The 20,381-nt window shown below is 43.9% G+C and overlaps 1 protein-coding gene across 1 annotated transcript in view; it reads right to left on the bottom strand.

Moving 5' to 3' along the window:
- LOC119855709 (urea transporter 2-like) overlaps positions 1-20,381 on the bottom strand; it is a 43,166-nt gene that overhangs the window by 12,726 nt on the left and 10,059 nt on the right. The window contains exons 2-4 of the mRNA XM_043515025.1: positions 7,934-8,093; positions 7,000-7,189; positions 656-784 (exon numbers count right to left, since the gene is read on the bottom strand). Coding sequence (XP_043370960.1) covers positions 656-784; positions 7,000-7,189; positions 7,934-8,078 — 464 coding nt within the window. The 5' untranslated portion in view covers positions 8,079-8,093. The remainder of the gene's footprint in view (positions 1-655; positions 785-6,999; positions 7,190-7,933; positions 8,094-20,381) is intronic.

Raw genomic sequence — 20,381 nt, 5'->3', positions numbered from 1 at the left:
CTTCCTGCAGCCTGAGGAGGTTTCTGGGGGTGGGGCTGACCGAGCCCTAGCCGCTCCTTTCAGGAGAAGAGGAGTTATGCCTGGTGCAGGGTAGGAGCCACCAACCAGGGCGTTCCCATCCCCCAACCCCCACACTGCTGCAGTGATTTACCTCTCTGCTAGCTGCTCCAGGTGCCTGAAACAACTTGCCTGCACTCCTGAGGAGGGGTGCATGACCGCTCTTGTGGCTTCTCTTTACTTCCCTGTCAGAAAGTCATTTTTCTGCAGAGAAGCAAAGAAATCTGTGGGGGACATGCATTCTGCATGTGCACAGTGGCTCAGAATTCCCCCAGGAGTAATAGTTGTATGATTTTATTAATTAAAATCAATGCAAGACAACATATGACAACCAATGTCTCAGGTACAGAAGGAATCAGAATCCAAGCACTGGTGCACCTCAGTTCCTCTTATTCTCTGCCTGTGGCACATAGGAATCTAGTCTGTGGGGGTTGTAATATTTTGGTCTCATTTCAGTTGTTGGATTTACTGAGTAGGTGTTGGTGGTCTATGATATGCAGGAGGTCAGACTAGATGACCTGGTGGTCCCTTCTGCCCTTAAATTCTAGGACACAGAACTGTTTAGGCTTTCACAGAAGCCTAAAAGTGTGCAACTTACCATGTCATGGATACAAGAACAACAGGCAGTAGAAGCCACCAATAGAAATCTCCCTTGTCAGAGAATACAGCTATAAGCAGTCCCACCAGGACCCCATTATAGCCATGCATTCCCGCTGCTATGGATGATCTGTGTGAGAAAGACAATTGACTTTGAAGGTTTTGTTGTTGTTGAAATGCATCATCACTTAACACTATACCTTCACTTGTTGTGAATTGCTGTTTCCTGTGCTGGAATGTAATTTCCAGGTGTGCTGTGTACCCGTGGAATTATACCAGTGTAAAACCAGTGTGAGAGAAGAATCAAGCCCTAAAAGTCCTGGCTGCCAGTTCCTTGGTCTTGTGGTTAAGGTACTGGACTGATCATTGAGAGATCTGGATTCAAGTCTCACCTATGATACAGGCTTCTTGGTGAGAAGGAGCAAGTCATTTAACTTCCCTGGGCTTCTGTTCCCCATTTGTAATGGGGAAAGTGATACTTTTTCTCCCACCCTCTGCTTGCCATGTCGATTGAGACTGTAAGCTCTTTTGGGCATGGATTGTCTCTTACTATGTGTATGTACAGTGCCTACCACAATTAGTGTGACCAGGTGTCTGGGTTTTGACCAGAACACCCAGTCGACAAGGGATCCTGATAGCTCTGGTCAGCACAGCTGACCGGGCCATTGACTGTCTGGTTGGCAGCACCATACAGCAGGGCTGGCAGGCTCCCTGCTAGCCTCTGCACCATGCGTGTCCAGGGAAGCAGCCGGTATGTCCCCCTCCGGCTCCTATGCATAGGGGAAGCCAGGAGGCTCTGCATGCTGCCCCCGGCCCAAGTGCTGCCCCCGTAGCTCCGATTGGCCAGGAACCACAGCCAATGGGAGCTGAGGGCATGGCACATGTGGAGGGGGCAGCACGCAGAGCCTCTGCATAGAAGCCAGAGGGGTGACATGCCAGCTACTTCTGGGAACTGCTTGAGGTAAGCGCCACCCAGAGCCTGCACCCTTAACCTCCTCCTGGGCCCCAACCCCTGCCCCAGTCCCAGCCCTGATCCCTGTTCCGCCCTCTGAACCCCTCAATCCCAGCCTGGAGCACTCTCTTGCACCCCAAATCCCTCATCCCCAGCCCCATTCCAGAGCCTGCACCCCCAGCCGGAGTCCTCACTCCCCCCAGCACCCCAGCCCCCTGCCTCAGCCCTGATCTCCCTCCCGCCCCCCAAACCCCTCAATCCGAGCCTGAAGCACCCTCTTGCACCCCAAACCCTTCATCACCAGCCCCATCCCAGAGCCTGCACCCCCAGCCGGAGTCCTCCCACACGCCCCAGCCCAGAGCCCCCTCCCGCACCCTGAATCCCTCATTTCTGCTGAACAAGACTGTGGAACATAGAAGTTTGCTCTCTCTAATACTGCTGTTTCCCCCCATAGAAAATAAAAGATGCCCCCAAAGAAGCCTTCAGGAGCTCAGTGTAGGAAGTGAAAAGCTCAGTTGCAATCTCGTTTGCAGCAAGGGGCAAATTTGATGGGAACATACCTGAAACAAAACAACATAGACTGGGCTTTAGGCACTAGTGATCGTCCCAGTGCAGAAGAAATTGAGGAGCAAAGCGTAAATGATGGAAGTCCTATTACTAAGGAATTAGCAGATTTACTTAAAGATAAGGAATGGAAATGTGAGGAAAGTGGTGAAGAATTGTCCAGTTTTCCTAGGGATGTAAAGGAGAGCGATGATAAAGAAAAATCCGGTTTACATGGAAAGGAGAGAAATGATAAAGAAGAATCAGCCTTGCATGATGACAGAAACAGCAGCGAGAAAAATTGCACCCCACAAATCGATACATCAGATCCTGCTTTATGGCCAGTGATCCTAAACTCTGCCGATACTGATCGTACAATTTTGAATGGGCCATGCAAAATCAAGGACATGACATTTCCAGTCAGTGAGCAGAAGCGACACTTCTCAAAGTCACACTGCAAAAGAGTGCTCAAGAGAAGCTGACTCGGTGTCGGTGACTCCCAACAGATGGAGATCAAGTCCAGACTCAAGCTGAATAAACGCATGGACACGGAAAACCAGCAGAAGACCATTTTCTGGTCTGTGGATGACTCTATTGGAAAAGGCCTAACAGAACTGTTTATGAAGCTTTTGAATGAGAATAAAATAAAGCTTCAGAACTGTCACGACAAAGATTATGACAATGGTGCAAACATGAAGGGAAGAAACAGTGGTGTCCAGGCAAGGATCCATGCGCTGAATCCAAGAGCTTTCTTCGTGTCTTGCGGCTGCCATTCCCTCAACCTGGTTCTGTCAGATGCAGTGTCATCTTCATTAGATTCAGTATCTCTCTCCAGATTACTTCAAAGGAGATACATCCTGTTTTCAGCATCAACTATCAGGTGGATGATCCTCACAGACAATGTTACAAATCAGTGATACTCACTGGGAGAGTCGCACTGACAGTGTAAGACCAGTGAGATACCTCAGTGACTGAGGTTTACAATGCCCTGATGGAACTGACACAATTGAGTAAAGCGGAAGCCGGAATCTGACATGAGGCGTAAAGCCTGGCAAACCACATCACCGACTTCAAATTTCTGGTTTCAGTTGTGGTTTGGCACGATATCTTGTTCCAAGTAAATGTTGTAAGCAAGGGATTACAAACTTCAGTCAGTGGACATCGCGACTGCTACTACTTTGATGAGAAGCTGCCATGATTTCACAGTGGCCTACAGAGACAATGGATTTGAAGATGCTACCACTACTGCCAAAGAAATGGCAGAAAACTTAAGAGTTGAGCCTGTCTTCAAGGAAATTTGTATTCATTGGAAGAAGAGACAGTTTGGTTATGAGGGAAGAGATGAGATGATGGGAAGCTTGGAAGTAAAATTCAAGAGGAGTTTTTTTGCATGCTCATAGACACTGCTCAACCTATCGAAGAAAGGTTTGGACAAATGAAGCACCATGAAATGACCTGGGAGATTTGTATGATCTTAGTAAGCTGCTGGCGGACAGGAAAACACTCTTGAACAATTGCACGGACCTTCGCCGGACGCTGACATATGGGTAATGTTAGGATGTCAATGATAAAGATCTCTATGTTGAATTGGACAACATCTGCCACATTTTGCAACACGGGAAGCTCTCTCCATTCCAAGTTCTCCAATTCATTCATGAGGCAGAGCTGAAAGACACTTTTCATAACCTGTGGTTAGCTTTGAGGGTTCTGCTCATGGTGCCGGTCACAGTTGCAAGTGATGAGCGCAGCTTTTCGAAGCTGAGGCTCGTGAAACCTATCTTTGACTGATGATGACGACTGGTGCCTCCCTATATTGAGGCGGGGGGGGCACCAGCTAAAGTGGAGGACATGGGACCTCCCCACGTGTCTCCGCCCTGCCCCAACCCCAGCCCGGGGCCCTGCACTGTCCCCACCCCCTCACCCTGCCGCATGTTACCTGTGGGGTGGGGGGAGGGGCTCTGTCCTCCTGCTGTGCCAGCTTCCCCTTCCGCCCCCTGCCATGTTCAGCAGCTCTCCCTTGCAGCCTGGCCTGGGCCAGGAGGGGGTCGGAGCTGCTCCCATGTGTACCATGCTGTTTGGTGCAGTGTAGTCAGTTGTCTGGGAGACAGCCTGGCTGGAGAGGGGTGGTAGCGGCAGCCCACTCCCTGCTGCAGCTCAGCTTCTGGGACACACACTGAGCAAGCTGGACCCCCGTCCTTCCCCTCCCGCCCACCGGCATGCTCTGTGCGTAGCAGCACCTGCCTGGGAGAGAACCTGGTTAGGGAGGGGCGGCAACAAAACCTTCTCCCTGCCCGGGCTTGGCTTCTGGGGACTTTACGGGGGCTCCAGCTTGCTTGGCCACTGTCCCTGGAAGCCCAGCCTGGGCAAGGGGCAGCCTGCCACCACTGCAACCAGGTGCTGTCCTAGGTAGCTGCTGTGTTCCGGCCCCACCTCTTCTAAGGCTGTCATCTACTGTAACACTATTTAATACTGGTCCATCCAATGTTGGTGCACAATTCAATTTCTTGATGTTAGTACACTTCAGTTATTCTTAAAATTAAAAAGTTTTTATAAGCTTAGAGAAAAACAGTTTTTTTAATTTGCTTATATATGGCAAGAATAAATACAGACGTACAGATCCTAGCGTGCAAATTTATCGTCTTATGTGACGGATAAATCATGCATGCAAATCGTGCATCAAAGTCATGCAATGAGCTACAAGTGCAATAAAAAATAAGGTATTCAAAAGTTTAATGGAGGGGGAGGGGCGCCAAAGACGCTCCTCACCTGTGGTGCCATTCGGAAGAGGGTCAGCTCTGGGGAGGGGTTGCAAGGGCTTTGGAGGATAGGATGAAAATTCAAAATGATCTGGACAAACTGGAGAAATGGTCTGTAGCAAGCAGGATGAAATTCAATAAGGACAAATGCAAAGTACTCCACTTAGGAAGGAAAAATCACATGCACACATACAAAATGGGAAATGACTGCCTAGGCAGGAGTACTGCAGAAAGGGATCAGGGGGTCAAAGTGGACCACAAGCTAAATATGAGTCAACAGTGTAACACTGTTGCAAAAAAAGCAAACATCATTCTGGGAGTGTTGTAAGCAAGACACGAGAAGTAATTCTTCCGCTCTACTCTGTGCTGATTAGGCCTCAATTGGAGTATTGTGTCCAGTGCTGGGTGCCACCTTTCAGGAAAGATGGGGACAAATTGGAGAAAGTCCAGAGGAGAGCAACAAAAATGATTAAAGGTCTAGAAAACATGACTTATAAGGGAAATTTGAAAAAATTGGATTTGTTTAGTCTAGGGAAGAGAAGATTGAGTGGGGACATGATAACAGTTTTCAAGTACATAAATGGTTGTTACAAAGAGGGGAAAAATTTGCTCTCCTTAACCTCTGAGGATAGGCATGGGTGGCATGTGACTCCTGCATTTGGGGAGGCTGTGTGCAAGTGCCGGACACTCCCTAGAAGTGGGGGGCCATGCCCCTTGCTTTGCTTCGAGGCCCACACCTGCTTGGCCTTCTCTCCCTAAGGCCCCACCCGTGCTTCATCCCCGCGAATGCGGATATAAATTGGATGTCTGTGGACCTGCAGGGCTTTACAGGGAACCGCTGTCCCTAGTCATGCAAGCGGCTGCACGCTCCTGGACAGGACTAGTGCGGCCAGGGACAACTGCAAGAGCTGCTGGCACAGGGCATGGGTTCTTGGTAGCAGCGTCCCGATGTGCTGCTGGTTTTGCTGTTGCGATTCCTGGTACAGCCCTGCAGCTTCACGGATATCCGATTTATATCTGCAGATATCTGCATCCATGGATATACATTTTGTATCCATGCAGGGCCTGACTCTTTGCCCCTTCCCCCAAGATCCCCTCCTGCCCACTGCTGGCCCCTTTTCACCCCCTTTCCAGACCTGCTCCGCCTGCCGGGGGTGGAGAGGTGCGAGTGGAAGGTGGGTGGGTCTCTGGGTAAGGGGAGGAGTGGGGACAGGAAGAGGGGGAGCAACAGCGGGGCCTCAGGAGGAAGAGGCGGAACATGGGTATAAGAGGAGCAGCGTGGGCAGGGCCATAGCCCCAGCACCCTTTCATCAGTGCCACTCCAAAGGTGGCAGGCTGGCGCTCCTCCATAGGAAGGTGGCTTAGCCTCCCCTGCCTATTAGACCCACCACCCATGAGGATAGGACATGAAGCAGTGGGCTTAAATTGCAGCAATGGTGTTTTAGGTTGGACATTAGGAAAAATTTCCTAACTGCCAGGGTGGTTAAGCACTGGAATAAATTGCCTAGGGAGGTTGTGGAATCTCCATCATTGGATATTTTAAAAAGCAGATTAGACAAGCACCTGTCAGGAAGGATCTTGATAATACTTAGTCCTGCCATGAGTGCAGGGGACTAGAGTAGATGACCTCTCCAGGTCCCTTCCAGTCCTACGATTCTATAATTCTATGATATAGCTAGCTCAGACTACAACAGCAGTGAAGCCATAGCAGCATGGGTTGTACAGCCCTGCCCAGCACTCTGGTATGTACTCCAGCAACTATGGCTTCACTGTTATTGTTATTCCATCTGGCTAGGCCAAAGCTAGCTCAGGTTTGTCTATTGCAGTGTGCACCTAACCTAATTCCTGGGCTTGTTTTGCCTCAGTTAGGATTTCAGGAGTTCAGGCCTTGAAGGTGTAGGAAAAATGTATTTCTTAGTGAAGACAGCATTCCCCAGAGGTTATGTTTCAGAGTATAATAACCTATATAAGTATAACAACCTATAATATTTTTCTTTCTATTAATATGTTAAGCTAAGGCAGTACTAGCTACTCAGCACATCAGGATCTTATTTCTCACTTATCACAATATTTTAAATCACAAGACCAACCTACCTATCCTGACTCAGAATAAGTGCTGTTAATGTTGAGACAACTGTTCCTAAACAGCCTGTGAGCGTCCACCAACGATTCTGGACAAGGAACCCAACAATCATGATAAGCCCACTGAGAGGGTTATTCACGAACATCACCTGGGATGTCCCTCGCAGGACCCAGTCGACAAACTGAAACGGGAGCGGTTTATCTGAAATAGATCACATTGTAAACACTTGGTAAATGAGATGGTCTGTCCAGGATGGTTTTCTGGAAATGCATGGAGAAATGCAAGGATGCCACACGGCTTGGCAGCAAAACCAAGGCATGTATCAACGAGGCTGTAAAACTCAACTCAGATTTTATGATTGCCTGGATAATGGTTTGCAGCTGGAAAACTAACTGAGATGAATAGCACAGCTGTTAGAATTCCCTATTCTAAAGCATACGGTGCCAGATTTATACAAACTGGCTGACATATGATGTCTGCATCTCGGATGGCAGGTTAGGTGAGTATCTCAATGCTGATTTATTGAGAGATTAAAACCCATGGATGAATGATTTAACTTCACACTGGCATTTGGGCATGATAAACATTAGTCTGTGGAAAGAAAGGGGCACATGATAAGGAATGACCCAGCATTGAAATAAACATCCTCTGTTATGCTCACAAGATGAAATTCACTCCTCTGCAGAGGGGCTGGCACAATGGGGTGAATTTCAGCTTATGCACCCTCTGGACTTGGATGGTGGATGAGACTTGGTTTGGCTCTTTGCACAAGGGGGCATTTCCCCTATAATGTAGGAATGGTTCAGTATTATCATTTCTGTTCTTCAGTTTATTGAACCAGCTCATCCTTGAATTAGTTAACACAGATGGAACATGCTGGTCGCTATTTATTAGCCACAGTGCTTTTCTGATGTACTCAAATTGGCTCAGTTGAAATGGGCTTACCTTGAAGCCAGTCTCCAAACTCTTTCATGTCTCCTGTGATATAGCAAATGGCTTTGCAGACTTGCTTCCCACACTTTCTCACTGGAGTCTGGTTTTGTGTCTTCTTTTCCCCTTTCGTTTCTATCTTGACTTCTACACCCTCCATGGTTGCTTTCAGAGCCTTTGAAGGAATTTAGGAAAGGAGACAATGCATTACGATGCCCCAGTATGTCTGTTATTTATTCCTTCTGTCACTTAGTATTTATTGCACACTGAAACTGGGAGCAATTAGAGAGAAGGTGGTCTATTATGGAACTATCTGCTTTTCTTTAAAGGATCGCTCTTCATTGGATGAGAAGGTCATATCTTTAATCTCTGTCAGGTTCTCTGTATTGCCCTTTACCACAATACCCAAGGTCAAGATTTTCATAGTTTCATAAATCTGAAGGCCAGAAGGAAACCCTGGTCATGTAGAATGACATGAGGCAAAATCTGGGCCATAGTTTCACTCAATAATAATATGTAGTTCAGCTACAACCTAGAAATAAATCAATCCTTGATTTAAAGGGTGAAACCATGGCCCTATTGAAGCCAATGGGAGTTTTGCCACTGATGTCAGTGGAGCCAAGATTTCGTCCCAAAACTCCATGTTATGGAGAATCCACCACATCCTTGGGAAGCTGTTCCAATGGATATGTACACTCCCTGTTAACATTTTTTTCACCTTATTTTTGGTTTAAATTTGTCTAGCTGTTTCTTCCAGCCATCAAAAGTAATTGCTTAAAGTTAGGACCACAGGTCCATATTTAATCACTTAAATGAGGTCAAATACAGCAACGCACAAAAAAACCCAGGCTTAACTTTAAACACATGCATTGTCCCTCACACCACTACTCCCTTGCATAAATATAAGAGTGTGCTTATATGTTTGGCTGAATTAGGGTCTTAGGTGCAGATCCTCAAAGATATGTAGGTGCCTAGTTCCCATGGAGATCAATGGGAGTTAGGCATCTAAATGCCCTTGCGGTTCTGGACCTGAATGCCTGATTTTCAAAAGTGCTCAGCACTAATTTAAGAGACTAGGGGCCCGATCTGAGGCCTGTTGAAGTCATTGGAAAGACTTTATGAATATAGGATCCTAATCACACACACTATTTTTGAAAATCTCGTCTCAAGTGCTTAGGGAGCAATTCCCAATTTAGCACCACGAGCTCAAAATCCACAAAGCTTTTGTTGGAATTCACTCACTATTTGGAGTGCTAGGACCCATCTAGGCCAATTGTTGAGGAAAAGAAGACATTGCAGTGAATGGCAAACTAAAGCTACATCTGTTCTGATTGGTGGACTATTGCCTACACAGGAAACAAAATGTACTAGGACACCCCTACTGGTTAAGACTGTGAGTAGATAATTTAAATATGACACTATATTTCACACACAAAGATTATAATAAATCTATAGCCGTTTAGGGCTTAACAGTTATCACTATGCTGCACATTATGGTCATTTGGAGCTTCATGGCGCAGTAGGGTTAGAAATCATGCTCCAAAAGTACAGGCCCTATTACTTACAGTAAAGGAGAATCTCCCTTAGCTGTAGCAGTTTAGGGCCTATAACTCACAGCTAAGCAGTTCTGACTCAGTCTGGAGGAACACATGGTTACATGCACACACTGGCCACCAGTTTACTGCCATAACTATGGCACAACTTTGAAAAAATATAAAAATCAATTTTTGCCCAAACATACAAATATCACATTATTTTTTTTGAAAAACCAAAACTCTGCTAGTGTAGGTGCCTCACCAAAACCAGTGCAGATGTGATCTCTGCTTGGAAGAGCGTACAGTCTTACTTCAGGTGCGTGACCCAATCAATAAGCGGTATCAACAGACCAGTCAGGGGAGCGAAAAGGAAGAAAATGATGACAATGATAAGATCATGTGATTACTCAGTGCAGCATGGCCTGTACGTACATATCTCCATGGTTCTGTTACTCATTTTTGTTTTTTGTTTAACCTTCCCACCTTCTTCACTTTCCTAGGCATAATCGTTGCACCAGATGCGTTGTACTTTTATTATTTTTTAAATCTTTCATTTCAGAATGGGGTTCTACTTGGCCATTCTAGTATCAAAAATCAAGTATCAGAATTTTCCCATCCAAGAAAAGTGCTTGCGGACAATGGATGCATGTACAGACAAATGACTCAGCACTTAAACGAAAGAATGATTTTTCCCCCCTGTTAATTATTATGCAGAAAAAAACTGGCTAATTCATAAAACCAATAGAAAGTGTGTTTTGGGTTTGGCAGAAAAATGCAATCTGTATGCAGCGTTTAGCATTCCTCACATGCTTCCTTGCATTCTGATTGAGTAACTAGGTATTTGTGTACACGATAAGCCTACTGATAGGGTTACTGACGAACATCACCTGGGATGTTCCTCGCAGGATCCAATTGACAAACTGAAACACGAGTGGTTTATCTGAAAGAGATCATGCTGTAAACACTTCGTAAATGAGATGGCCTGTCCAGGACGGGTTTTTTAAAACACACGAAGAAATACAAGGATGCCACACTGCTTGGCAGCAAAACCGAGGCATCTACCAATGAGGCTGTAAAACTCAGATTTTATGATTGCCTGTACAATGGTTTGCAGCTGGAAAGCTAACTGAGATTGTTCACATCAAAGTAATTTTATAATGTTACACAGTAAGGAACATAATGTCCCTACTAAGAAGGGTCTCCATACCTGGTCAGGTAAGTGTTATAGTAGAGATGAAAATATTATATGCTTAAGGCCTAAATTCAAGACAGCACATACTTAACTGTCTGTATATGCATGAGTCCATTCCTGTTCAGTAAGGAATTTAAGAATAGGCTTATTTCCATTGAAGCCCAACAAGGGATTTAAGTCTTCTGTTGAATAGGGGCCTACATTAATAGTGAAATTTAAACTTTATTGGTGCTTACTGTCTAGGCAGAACCTGCCCTGTGATGAAAAACATGATTAGGGCAGCTTCCAATAGTTTCCGCTCTTTGTTCAAAGGAACACTTGCCCTGGGATATAGATTAATGCTGGCACATGAGTGCTTTAAGCTTCAGTGAAATGTGGAGCTCTTAATGTAAGAGAGTGTGTGAATGCCAAGAGGACCTAGTCATTATGTTATTCATCAGGTCATGTGTTCTGAAACGCTTAAGGGGACAGTCAATTAGTTTAAATACAATTATCTTATGGGACAAATTCTGCTTTCCACTATGCAGGTGTAAATCTGGGGAACTCCACTGAATTGAGTGGAATTGCTCTGGATTTTCATGGGCATAACTGAGAGCAGAAATTGCTCCAGTTCTCTGTGAGGGGCAGCGAGGCAAAGTGAGAGGAGAGTTTTCAGAGTAGCAGCCGTGTTAGTCTGTATTCGCAAAAAGAAAAAGAGTACTTGTGGCACCTTAGAGACTAACAAATTTATTTGAGCATAAGCTTTCGTGAGCTACAGCTCACTTCATCGGATGCATTTGGTGGAAAATACAGTGGGGAGATTTATATACACACACAGAGAACATGAAACAATGGGTTTTATCATACACACCGTAAGGAGAGTGATCACTTAAGATGAGCCATCACCAGCAGCAGGGGGTGTGGGGAAGGAGGAAAACCTTTCATGGTGACAAGCAAGGTAGGCTATTTCCAGCAGTTAACAAGAACATCTAGCCACCCGGAAAGATTGAAGTGTTCTCTATTCGCAAAAAGAAAAGGAGTACCTGTGGCACCTTAGAGACTAACAAATTTATTTGAGCATAAAATTCTACGTAAAAGAATAAATGGACACAAATCAGATGTCAAGAATTATAACATTCAAAAACCAGTCGGAGAACACTTCAATCTCTCCGGTCACTTGATTACAGACCTGAGGGTGGCTATCCTTCAACACAAAAACTTCAAAAACAGACTCCAATGACAGACTGCTGAATTGGAATTAATTTGCAAACTGGATACAATTAACTTAGGCTTGAATAGAGACTGGGATTGGATGAGTCATTACACAAAGTAAAACTATTTCCCCATGTTATTTCTCCCCCCCCACCCCACCCCACCCCACCCCCCATTGTTCCTCAGATGTTCTTATTAACTGCTGGAAATAGCCTATCTTGCTTGTCACCATGAAAGGTTTTCCTCCTTTTCCCTCCCCCTGCTGCTGGTGATGGCTCATCTTAAGTGATCACTCTCCTTACAGTGTGTATGATAAAACCCATTGTTTCATGTTCTCTGTGTGTGTATATAAATCTCCCCACTGTATTTTCCACCAAATGCATCCAATGAAGTGAGCTGTAGCTCACAAAAGCTTATGCTCAAATAAATTTGTTAGTCTCTAAGGTGCCACAAGTACTCCTTTTCTTTTTGAGAGGAGAGTGTGACATTTGTTTGGATGCGTCCCTCCACTGTCCTGGCCTGAACTTCATCCTCAGAAGAAGCGGCATTAAAGCTATGCCTATCTGTTCTTCCAGCATATCCAAAAGCGGCACTTTTGCAGGGAAGTCTGGAGAGTGTGCTGGCCAGAGGTCATGCTTTCACTCAGATTCGTTAGGCCTGCGTCCATCAAGAGACGTATCAGCCGAGAGTGGCCTCCGGGAGATTCACAAATATGGCTCAGAGAACATCCATTCATTCCTCCTAGCGTGTCATGTGTGATAAAGGGTAAGCATAAGGAAATCAGTAGGAAACATGCCCACAGCAGCATGGCATGTAATAGGCAGAGTTCATGATTAATCTCAGGAAGGGTCATGGGATTATTAAGGGCCAAAGCCTGTTTTCATTGATTTAAATGATGCAGGATCACAGCCTGGATTCCAAATTACTGGCTTATTCTTGTATGGAATGGCTCATGTATCAAATTAGCTATGTAATGTATCCTGGCTTTCTTGCCATGATATTAGCAGTATGCTTGCTGCTGGAGGGTAGGAAAATCACCTTATTTTGCCCAAAAGTCTTGTATGATTTGGTCTTTATATTGTTATAAACAAATATATTAATAAAGAACATGATGAGTATCTCTCCTACCCCAACCCTGCCCTTACCCAAAAGGATAGAATACTCTGTACAACCTGCAAGTTTACTCCATCTTGTGCTCAAAGGAAAGCTGAAGTGAGATCTGACCCATTGAAAAATTGAGTCTGACAGAGAAGGTTTTTGAATGTTTTTAATGAAACTGCAGACTTACAGAGGTTTTCATTGCAGTCTAAGATACTATAAGGCAATAACATGAAATCTTACATTGAAAAATGTGCTCACAGGGCCACATTCTGATGTAGGTTATGTGGGAGTAAAGTTGGAGTAAGTCTTTTGAATTCATGGTAGTTACTCAGGCCAGCAGGTCGTCCTTTAATAAATAAATATGCTATTAAAGTAAAATTAACATTGATTTCCATTCTTCTAAAGAGTATTTTAAATTGGAGGTGAGGAGGAACTGGAAAATGTACATCAGGGGACAATTCTGCAGTGACATGTGACTGCAATAATTGGCTTCAATTCCTTTTGTTTCTCTCTGAGTTTCATGATCCTAAAAAAAATGTTTTTTTTTTGTTCTAAGATTCTCGTGAAGGGTTAAATTCTGTTCTTGATTATGCCACTGTAAATCCAGAGTAACTCCATTGGTCTCTATGGATTTACAATGATAATTTATAACATGTGCTCCCTACTGGTTTGATATGAAATCATTTAAAAAAAATCTGCTGGTTGATCTATAGAACCTACAATAAAAGTAGATGAGCTAAGGAATATTCCTTATTTTGTGGGAGTTTCATTTGGAACAAAATACAACTCCATGTATGGGTCTGCTCCAACTCCTATTTTATACAGCTCAAGAGTGAGAGATAAACACCCAAGAACTGCATGTAGAAAGTGATCAGGATGCAAGGAATTTATTTGACCAAATTCTGACCTGTCACATCACAGAGTTACTCTATTTACTGCTGATTTACACAAAGTGGGTGCATTACTAACATTATCCAAAGATTCCAACTGCTTTTTTTTGACTCCCCTTGCCTTGAGAATTTTGAGCTGTCAGATAAAATATCTTACTGTAGCCCTAAGTAAATTATAGCCTTTAGAAGAACAATACAGTTTAGTTAAAATATTTCATAGTTATAACGAAATAGCCCTATTGAAAGAAAAAAAACCTACATGAATTTCTGATGTACAAAAATAAAGCTATGGAAGTGATTCTTCTGCAGTGAATGAGAAGCCAATTGATTGTTCTCTCTCATCTATCCAGAACCAATATGTCTAAAATGGAGCTCTGGGTATTGCATAAGTTTATCCTCTCCCCAAATCAAGTCAATTCCATTCTGCTGTACATTGCAACCATAGCATTCTGCTGCCACCACACCTACAGGAGTGACCTACTAAAGCTGAAGAGAGGTGAAGTGGATGGTGGGGTTTGAATCCTGGAACATCTGGCATGGGCTGTAAATATTACTTCACATATTGAAATAAAATGGTACATCTAGTAATCCATTCATTAGAAAATATACATTATAATGCACGAGTACAAGCTCTACTTGTAGCTGATAAAGGACCAGACACTGTCATTAGAATTATTAGCTCAATACTCACAGATAATGCTGATTTCCAACTTCTCTCTGTGCGTTTTGGGGGGAGGAGGGAGTTGATCTTTGCCTACTGATCTGCAGATAGAAAAGGAACCAGGTATTCTCTTCTCTACACTAGAATTTCTCTTGTTGCCAATGTGACCCTGAGGATTTTCAAGTTTCTGTATAATTTTAAGAGGATTTAAAGCCCCAGGTGGTCCTTCTTTATTCCAGTAGATTCCAGCATGCAGTTACATTCATTATATCTCACTTCCTTCAGGATTGTTATTGTGAAAGATTTTGAGCTGGCGTAAATAAATGTGGCTCCATTGACATTGATTAAGATCTGTTCCCATATATCTAAGTTCATGTTGCTCAATATTAAGTACAAAATGCATATTTTGTGATGTGCATGCGTGCATGCGCACACACAATCCCAAATGTTGGCAAGCTTCTAATGCATTTATTATGCTTGCTAGACATGCTCCACTGTGTAGGGTAAATGTGCAATTAGAAAAGTAGAGTTAGCTTACGTTTGGTTAAAAAAATAACATATTTGGTTTATCGTTTGTGGCTAGTAGGAAGAAGGCCCCAACCAGCAAGTAAAAGAAGGCTGTGAGAATAATAATTAATGTTACTTGTAGTGTGAGAAGGATGTATAGGAGTATAACAGGGTCTAAAAGAGAACTGGATAAATTCATGGAGGTTAAGTCCATTAATGGCTATTAGCCAGGATGGGTAAGGAATGGTGTCCCTAGCCTCTGTTTGTAAGAGGGTGGAGATGGATGGCAGGAGAGAGATCACTTGATCATTAACTGTTAAGTTCATTCCCTCTGGGGCAATTGGCATTGGCCACTGTCGGTAGACAGGATACTGGGCTGGATGGACCTTTGGTCTGACCCAGTATGGCCATTCTTATGTATGATTCTAAAACTAACTAATAAAATAAAGAGCTGCAGTAACAAGACAAAGGGAAATTGTCTTAAAAGAAACAAGCCCAAAGAAACAAGCCTGTTCTGCTGGCAAGCAAGGATGGGGAGAGAAATAAGAAAGGAAGGCCTTGGAGGAAGGAAAGAGCAAAGATAAAGTGCTTCAAACTGGGTTTTTGCTAAAACTAACAAGTTAGCAGAAGAATATAAAGACAGACATGAAACTATAGGTTCTTGGTCAGACCCTACCTGATCATACTGAAAGATGCCAAAATGAGATGGTCATCCCTAGGTTTGGCCTATTTGTAAGTAGACTGCTCACAAATTTAAGAATACTCTGTTTCTATATTGGGTGTGGTGACTGCTTATTTTTAGGCTGACATGTTTACAGCAACTGCATAAAGTACCATTTGGGCTTTGGATTTAATGAAGGAATTTATGGTTAAATTAGTGTTTGGTGATTTCTAATATTATTATTCATTATTCCAACATTTTGGTGACCCATGAAGGGACCGCAGAAATGAATTTCAGTTGCTGTAAACTCCCAGAGTGAAGGGGTAGCAATCTATCCTCAGAGGCCAGTATACAATTCTCTCCTCAAGAGAAATTCAGTAACACCAGGGGAACCGAGGGAGGTACTTTGGATACCACAGTAAAAGAATCCCTGACAGAGAATGACCAAGGTCTGCTGAATGCCATAAAGAAATTCCTGACAGACCCCTGCAAAGGCCTGGTGAATTCTGGGAAAAAGGCTAATGTAAGGCCCATCTTTAAAAAAGGGAAGGAGGAGGATCCGGGGAACTACAGGCCAGTCAGCCTCACCTCAGTCCCTGGAAAAATCATGGAGCAGGTCCTCAAGGAATCAATTCTGAAGCACTTAAAGGAGAGGAAAGTGAGCAGGAACAGTCAGCATGGATTCACCAAGGGCAAGTCATGCCTGACTAATCTAATTGCCTTCTATGACGAGATAACTGGCTCTGTGGATGAAGCAGTGGACGTGTTATTCCTGGACTTTAGCAAAGCTTTTGACACGGTCTCCCACAGTATTCTTGCCAGCAAGTTAAAGAAGTATGGGCTGGATGAATGGCCTATAAGGTGTATAGAAAGTTGGCTAGATTGTGGGGCTCAACGGGTAGTGATCAATGGCTCCATGTCTAGCTGGCATGCGGTATCAAGCGGAGTGCCCCAAGGGTCGGTCCTCGGGCCGGTTTTGTTCAATATCTCCATTAATGATCTGGAGGATGGCATGGATTGCACCCTCAGCAAGATTGCAGATGGCACTAAACTGGGAGGAGAGGTAGATACACTGGAGGATAGGGATAGGATACAGAGGGACTTAGACAAATTGGAGGATTGGGCCAAAAGAAATCTGATGAGGTTCATCAAGGACAAGTGCAGAGTCCTGCACTTAGGATGGAAGAATCCCATGCATTGCTCCAGACTAGGGACCAATTCTGCAGAAAAGGACGTAGGGGTTACAGTGGACGAGAAGCTGGATATGAGTCAACAGTGTACCCTTGTTGCCAAGAAGACCAATGGCATTTTGGGATGTATAAGTAGTGGCATTGCCAGCAGATCGAGGGACGTGATTGTTCCCCTCTATTCGACATTAGTGAGGCCTCATCTGGAGTACTGTGTCCAGTTTTGGGCCCCACACTACAAGAAGGATGTGAAAAAATTGGAAAGCATCCAGCGGAGGGCAACAAAAATGATTAGGCAGCTGGAGCACATGACTTATGAGGAGAGGCTGAGGGAACTGGGATTGTTTAGTCTGCGGAAGAGAAGAATGAGGGCGGTTTTGATAGCTGCTTTCAACTACCTGAAAGGGGGTTCCAAAGAGGATGGATCTCGACTGTTCTCAGTGGTAGCAGATGACAAAACCAGGAGTAATGGTCTCAAGTTGCAGTGGGGGAGGTTTAGTGGATATTAGGAAAAACTTTTTCACGAAGAGGGTGGTGAAACACTGGAATGGGTTACCTAGGGAGGTGGTGGAATCTTCTTCCTTAGAAGTTTTTAAAGTCAGGCTTGACAAAGCCCTGGCTGGGATGATTTAGTTGGGGATTGGTCCTGCTTTGAGCAGGGGGTTGGACTAGATGACCTCCTGAGGTCCCTTCCAACCCTGATATTCTATGATTCTATGCTGTAAATAGATACGTTATTGGCAAAGCATGACAGTGGGCCATTAAATGCCGCTGAAATTTTAAAGAATAAGACCCTTGGGTGACCTTGGAGACAAATATCAATACTACCTTCTTAAGCAATCTGAAGGTAAAGAAAGCACAGACTAAGGCAGCTGTGTTTCAGGCACTGTACACGGTGGCTAAGTCTGTCTGGGCAAAGAGCACCACCTTGACGTAGGAGTGCAAAAAAGCCTAGAAATAAGTTTTGCGCCACTGAGAGAAATCGGCTGGTGAATGTATGTCTCTTTGGGAGATAAGTAAGTGATTGAAGGAAAGAGAGTGAGGAATTAAAAGGAGCTTTTGCACAAATTAACGCTACAGAGTTTGGAGGGTGTTGTGGAAATGGTAGAGTGAAAGTGTTTAAGAAGAGAATGCTTGGTTTGATAATAAAACCCAGTTATGGCAGTACCACTTAGTTCACTCATGCCAGGTAGAGCCCTGGCAGTCAAACAAATTATACAGGAGGGAAGGGGTCAAGGGCTGGCGACTACCACCCACTATGCTTTTGTCCCCAGGAATCTTTACAGCTGTTCTGAAGAAAAATTGGGCCTTTTCTAAAAGGAATCTCCAGAAAATAAACAATTATAAATGACAGCTGCAGGCAGAGAGACAGTCTGATTTGAATAATTTCACTATGAATGATTAAATCAAAGTCACTAAAAGGAAATCAGGGTTTTCCATTGAAACTTGACTGAGGCGTGTAATCTGGGTACAACTGTGTAAAAATAATTAGACCAGTGCCAGGGACGTTAAGAAAAGATTTTTTTTTAATTAAAACTCTATTTGTGTAATTAGGTAAGGGTTTACTGACCTAAAAAACCACTTCTGGTTTGTAAAACCCTATTTTGTATGTTTAAAATGAACTGGCTTTTTAAAAATGCCACTAAAAATCCATTTGAATTGTTCATTCAAAGTTGCAACAATGATAGACACATTTTGCCAAACACAGCTAGCTAGTGTTGTTTGGCTTTGTTATTTAGCATTTAATCCTTTGGGTATCTCAGTGTTTTTATAAAGTTCAGTGTCCTGGTCGTGGCTGTGGTGGCAGGGGCAGCCAGACCCAGGAGAGCGGGGAGAGACTCTGGATCCTTTTTCAGTAATAAAACAGCAGCTCAGAGCTGCTGGAGAAGAATGAGAAATTAAAATGACAGTGCCCCTCTGGAGCAATGGCGGGGTGAGGTACATTAGAGATGCAGTTAGGAACACTGGGCCTTAAGGTGGCTCTGAGTAATCAGACAATCAGACAGTTGATAATGGTGCATGGAAATTCTGACAGGTTTCAGAGTAGCAGCCGTGTTAGTCTTTTCCGTAAAAAGAAAAGGAGGACTTGTGGCACCTTAGAGACTAACAAATTTTTTAGAGTATAAGCTTTCGTGAAGTGAGCTGTAGCTCACGAAAGCTTATACTCTAATAAATTTGTTAGTCTCTAAGGTGCCACAAGTACTCCTTTTCTTTTTATGGAAATTCTGTGAGCACAAAATAAATGGTTATACTTCATGTGAAAATTGATATGGCTATTATAATGTTGTAGCAAATAAAAAGTGCATGGTAAATTATGGAGGAATGTTCATTTCCCCATGGCATATGCAGGGATAAAAGGAATGTAAACAAAACATGCTACTTAATTAAAATCCTATGAGGGCTCCAAAGAGGAGCCATGGTAGGTTGTGCTTTCTTTTTCAGATTACTGTGTGCTTTGGAACCACAACCCCGCGCCAAGAAAGATCAGTAAATATAAATAAATGGTGCTTAACCATGAAAAATCATATCTAAAAATTATGATTACTATGGTGTAAAGTAAATGTTATTAGGGAGCGAAAAATCTGTATGGTGGTGTTTTGTAAGTGAAAAAGAATAACTGTATTGAAACTAAAGCAATAGTAGAAAAGATTAAAATGCCCTAGATAGAAAACAACTTCAATTAATTAGTGTTAAACCTATGAAGAAAACGTTGTGCAATTTGTAGACAATAGTCTGGTGCATCTTACTGACAGGGAAAGCCATTTAAAAGTATTGGAAGCCCTGTTTAAGGTTTCGATGAAAGCTGGACTCAAGCTAAACCCAGAAAAAGGCCCAGCTAGTGAAACAAGAGGTTTCCTTCCTGGGACTAACCCTGCAACCCAGTCAGCAAGCTCCAGACAAACAAAATATTAAAGTGATTTTGGAGCTGCCCCTCCCTACCTCAGAAACAGCACTTGGCATGAGAAGCTTTTGTTGGGACTTTGCCCCTGACTACCTCAGCCACGGTGGCACACTCCCCAATCCCCCCTGCAGCGGAAGAAGGTAGAGTGGGAATGGAACCTCCAGCATATCCAGGTAGTGTATTATTTCAAAGAGGTTTGGACTCCAGTCCCAAATTATACAAAACCTTTTGGACTATTTATAGCAACCAGGGACCCAGCCATTTCAGCTGTGTTAACTCAAGGCTATCACGGCAGAGGAAAACCTATTGCTTATGCTTCCAGAGTACTGAAAGGAGTTGAAAAGCAGTGGAGCCTCGGTGAAAAACACGTATTGGCTGTGTGGTGGGCCGGGACACGTTTCAGATGTCGGATGGGTTGGGACACGTAAAACTGTAATGACAGTACAGTGCCTAGTCCTAGTTTAACACAACCGCTGGCTGCTGAGAGCAGCAATCTGCTGTCTGTCCTCTTAAACCACCCTCACCTTTGCCAGGGTGGGACTGTTAATTGATGGTGCTCCAGAGGCGTGTCCTGGAGGAATTCCCTCTCAAGAGGGGACCCCTCACCCTTTTATCCCAAGTGCAGTACAGAATCTA

Source organism: Dermochelys coriacea, chromosome 5 (genome assembly GCF_009764565.3).
Source record: "Dermochelys coriacea isolate rDerCor1 chromosome 5, rDerCor1.pri.v4, whole genome shotgun sequence".
NCBI classification, from domain to species: Eukaryota; Metazoa; Chordata; order Testudines; family Dermochelyidae; genus Dermochelys; species Dermochelys coriacea.
Note: the sequence above shows the minus strand (reverse complement) of the source record. Positions and strands in the feature narration are given on the sequence as shown.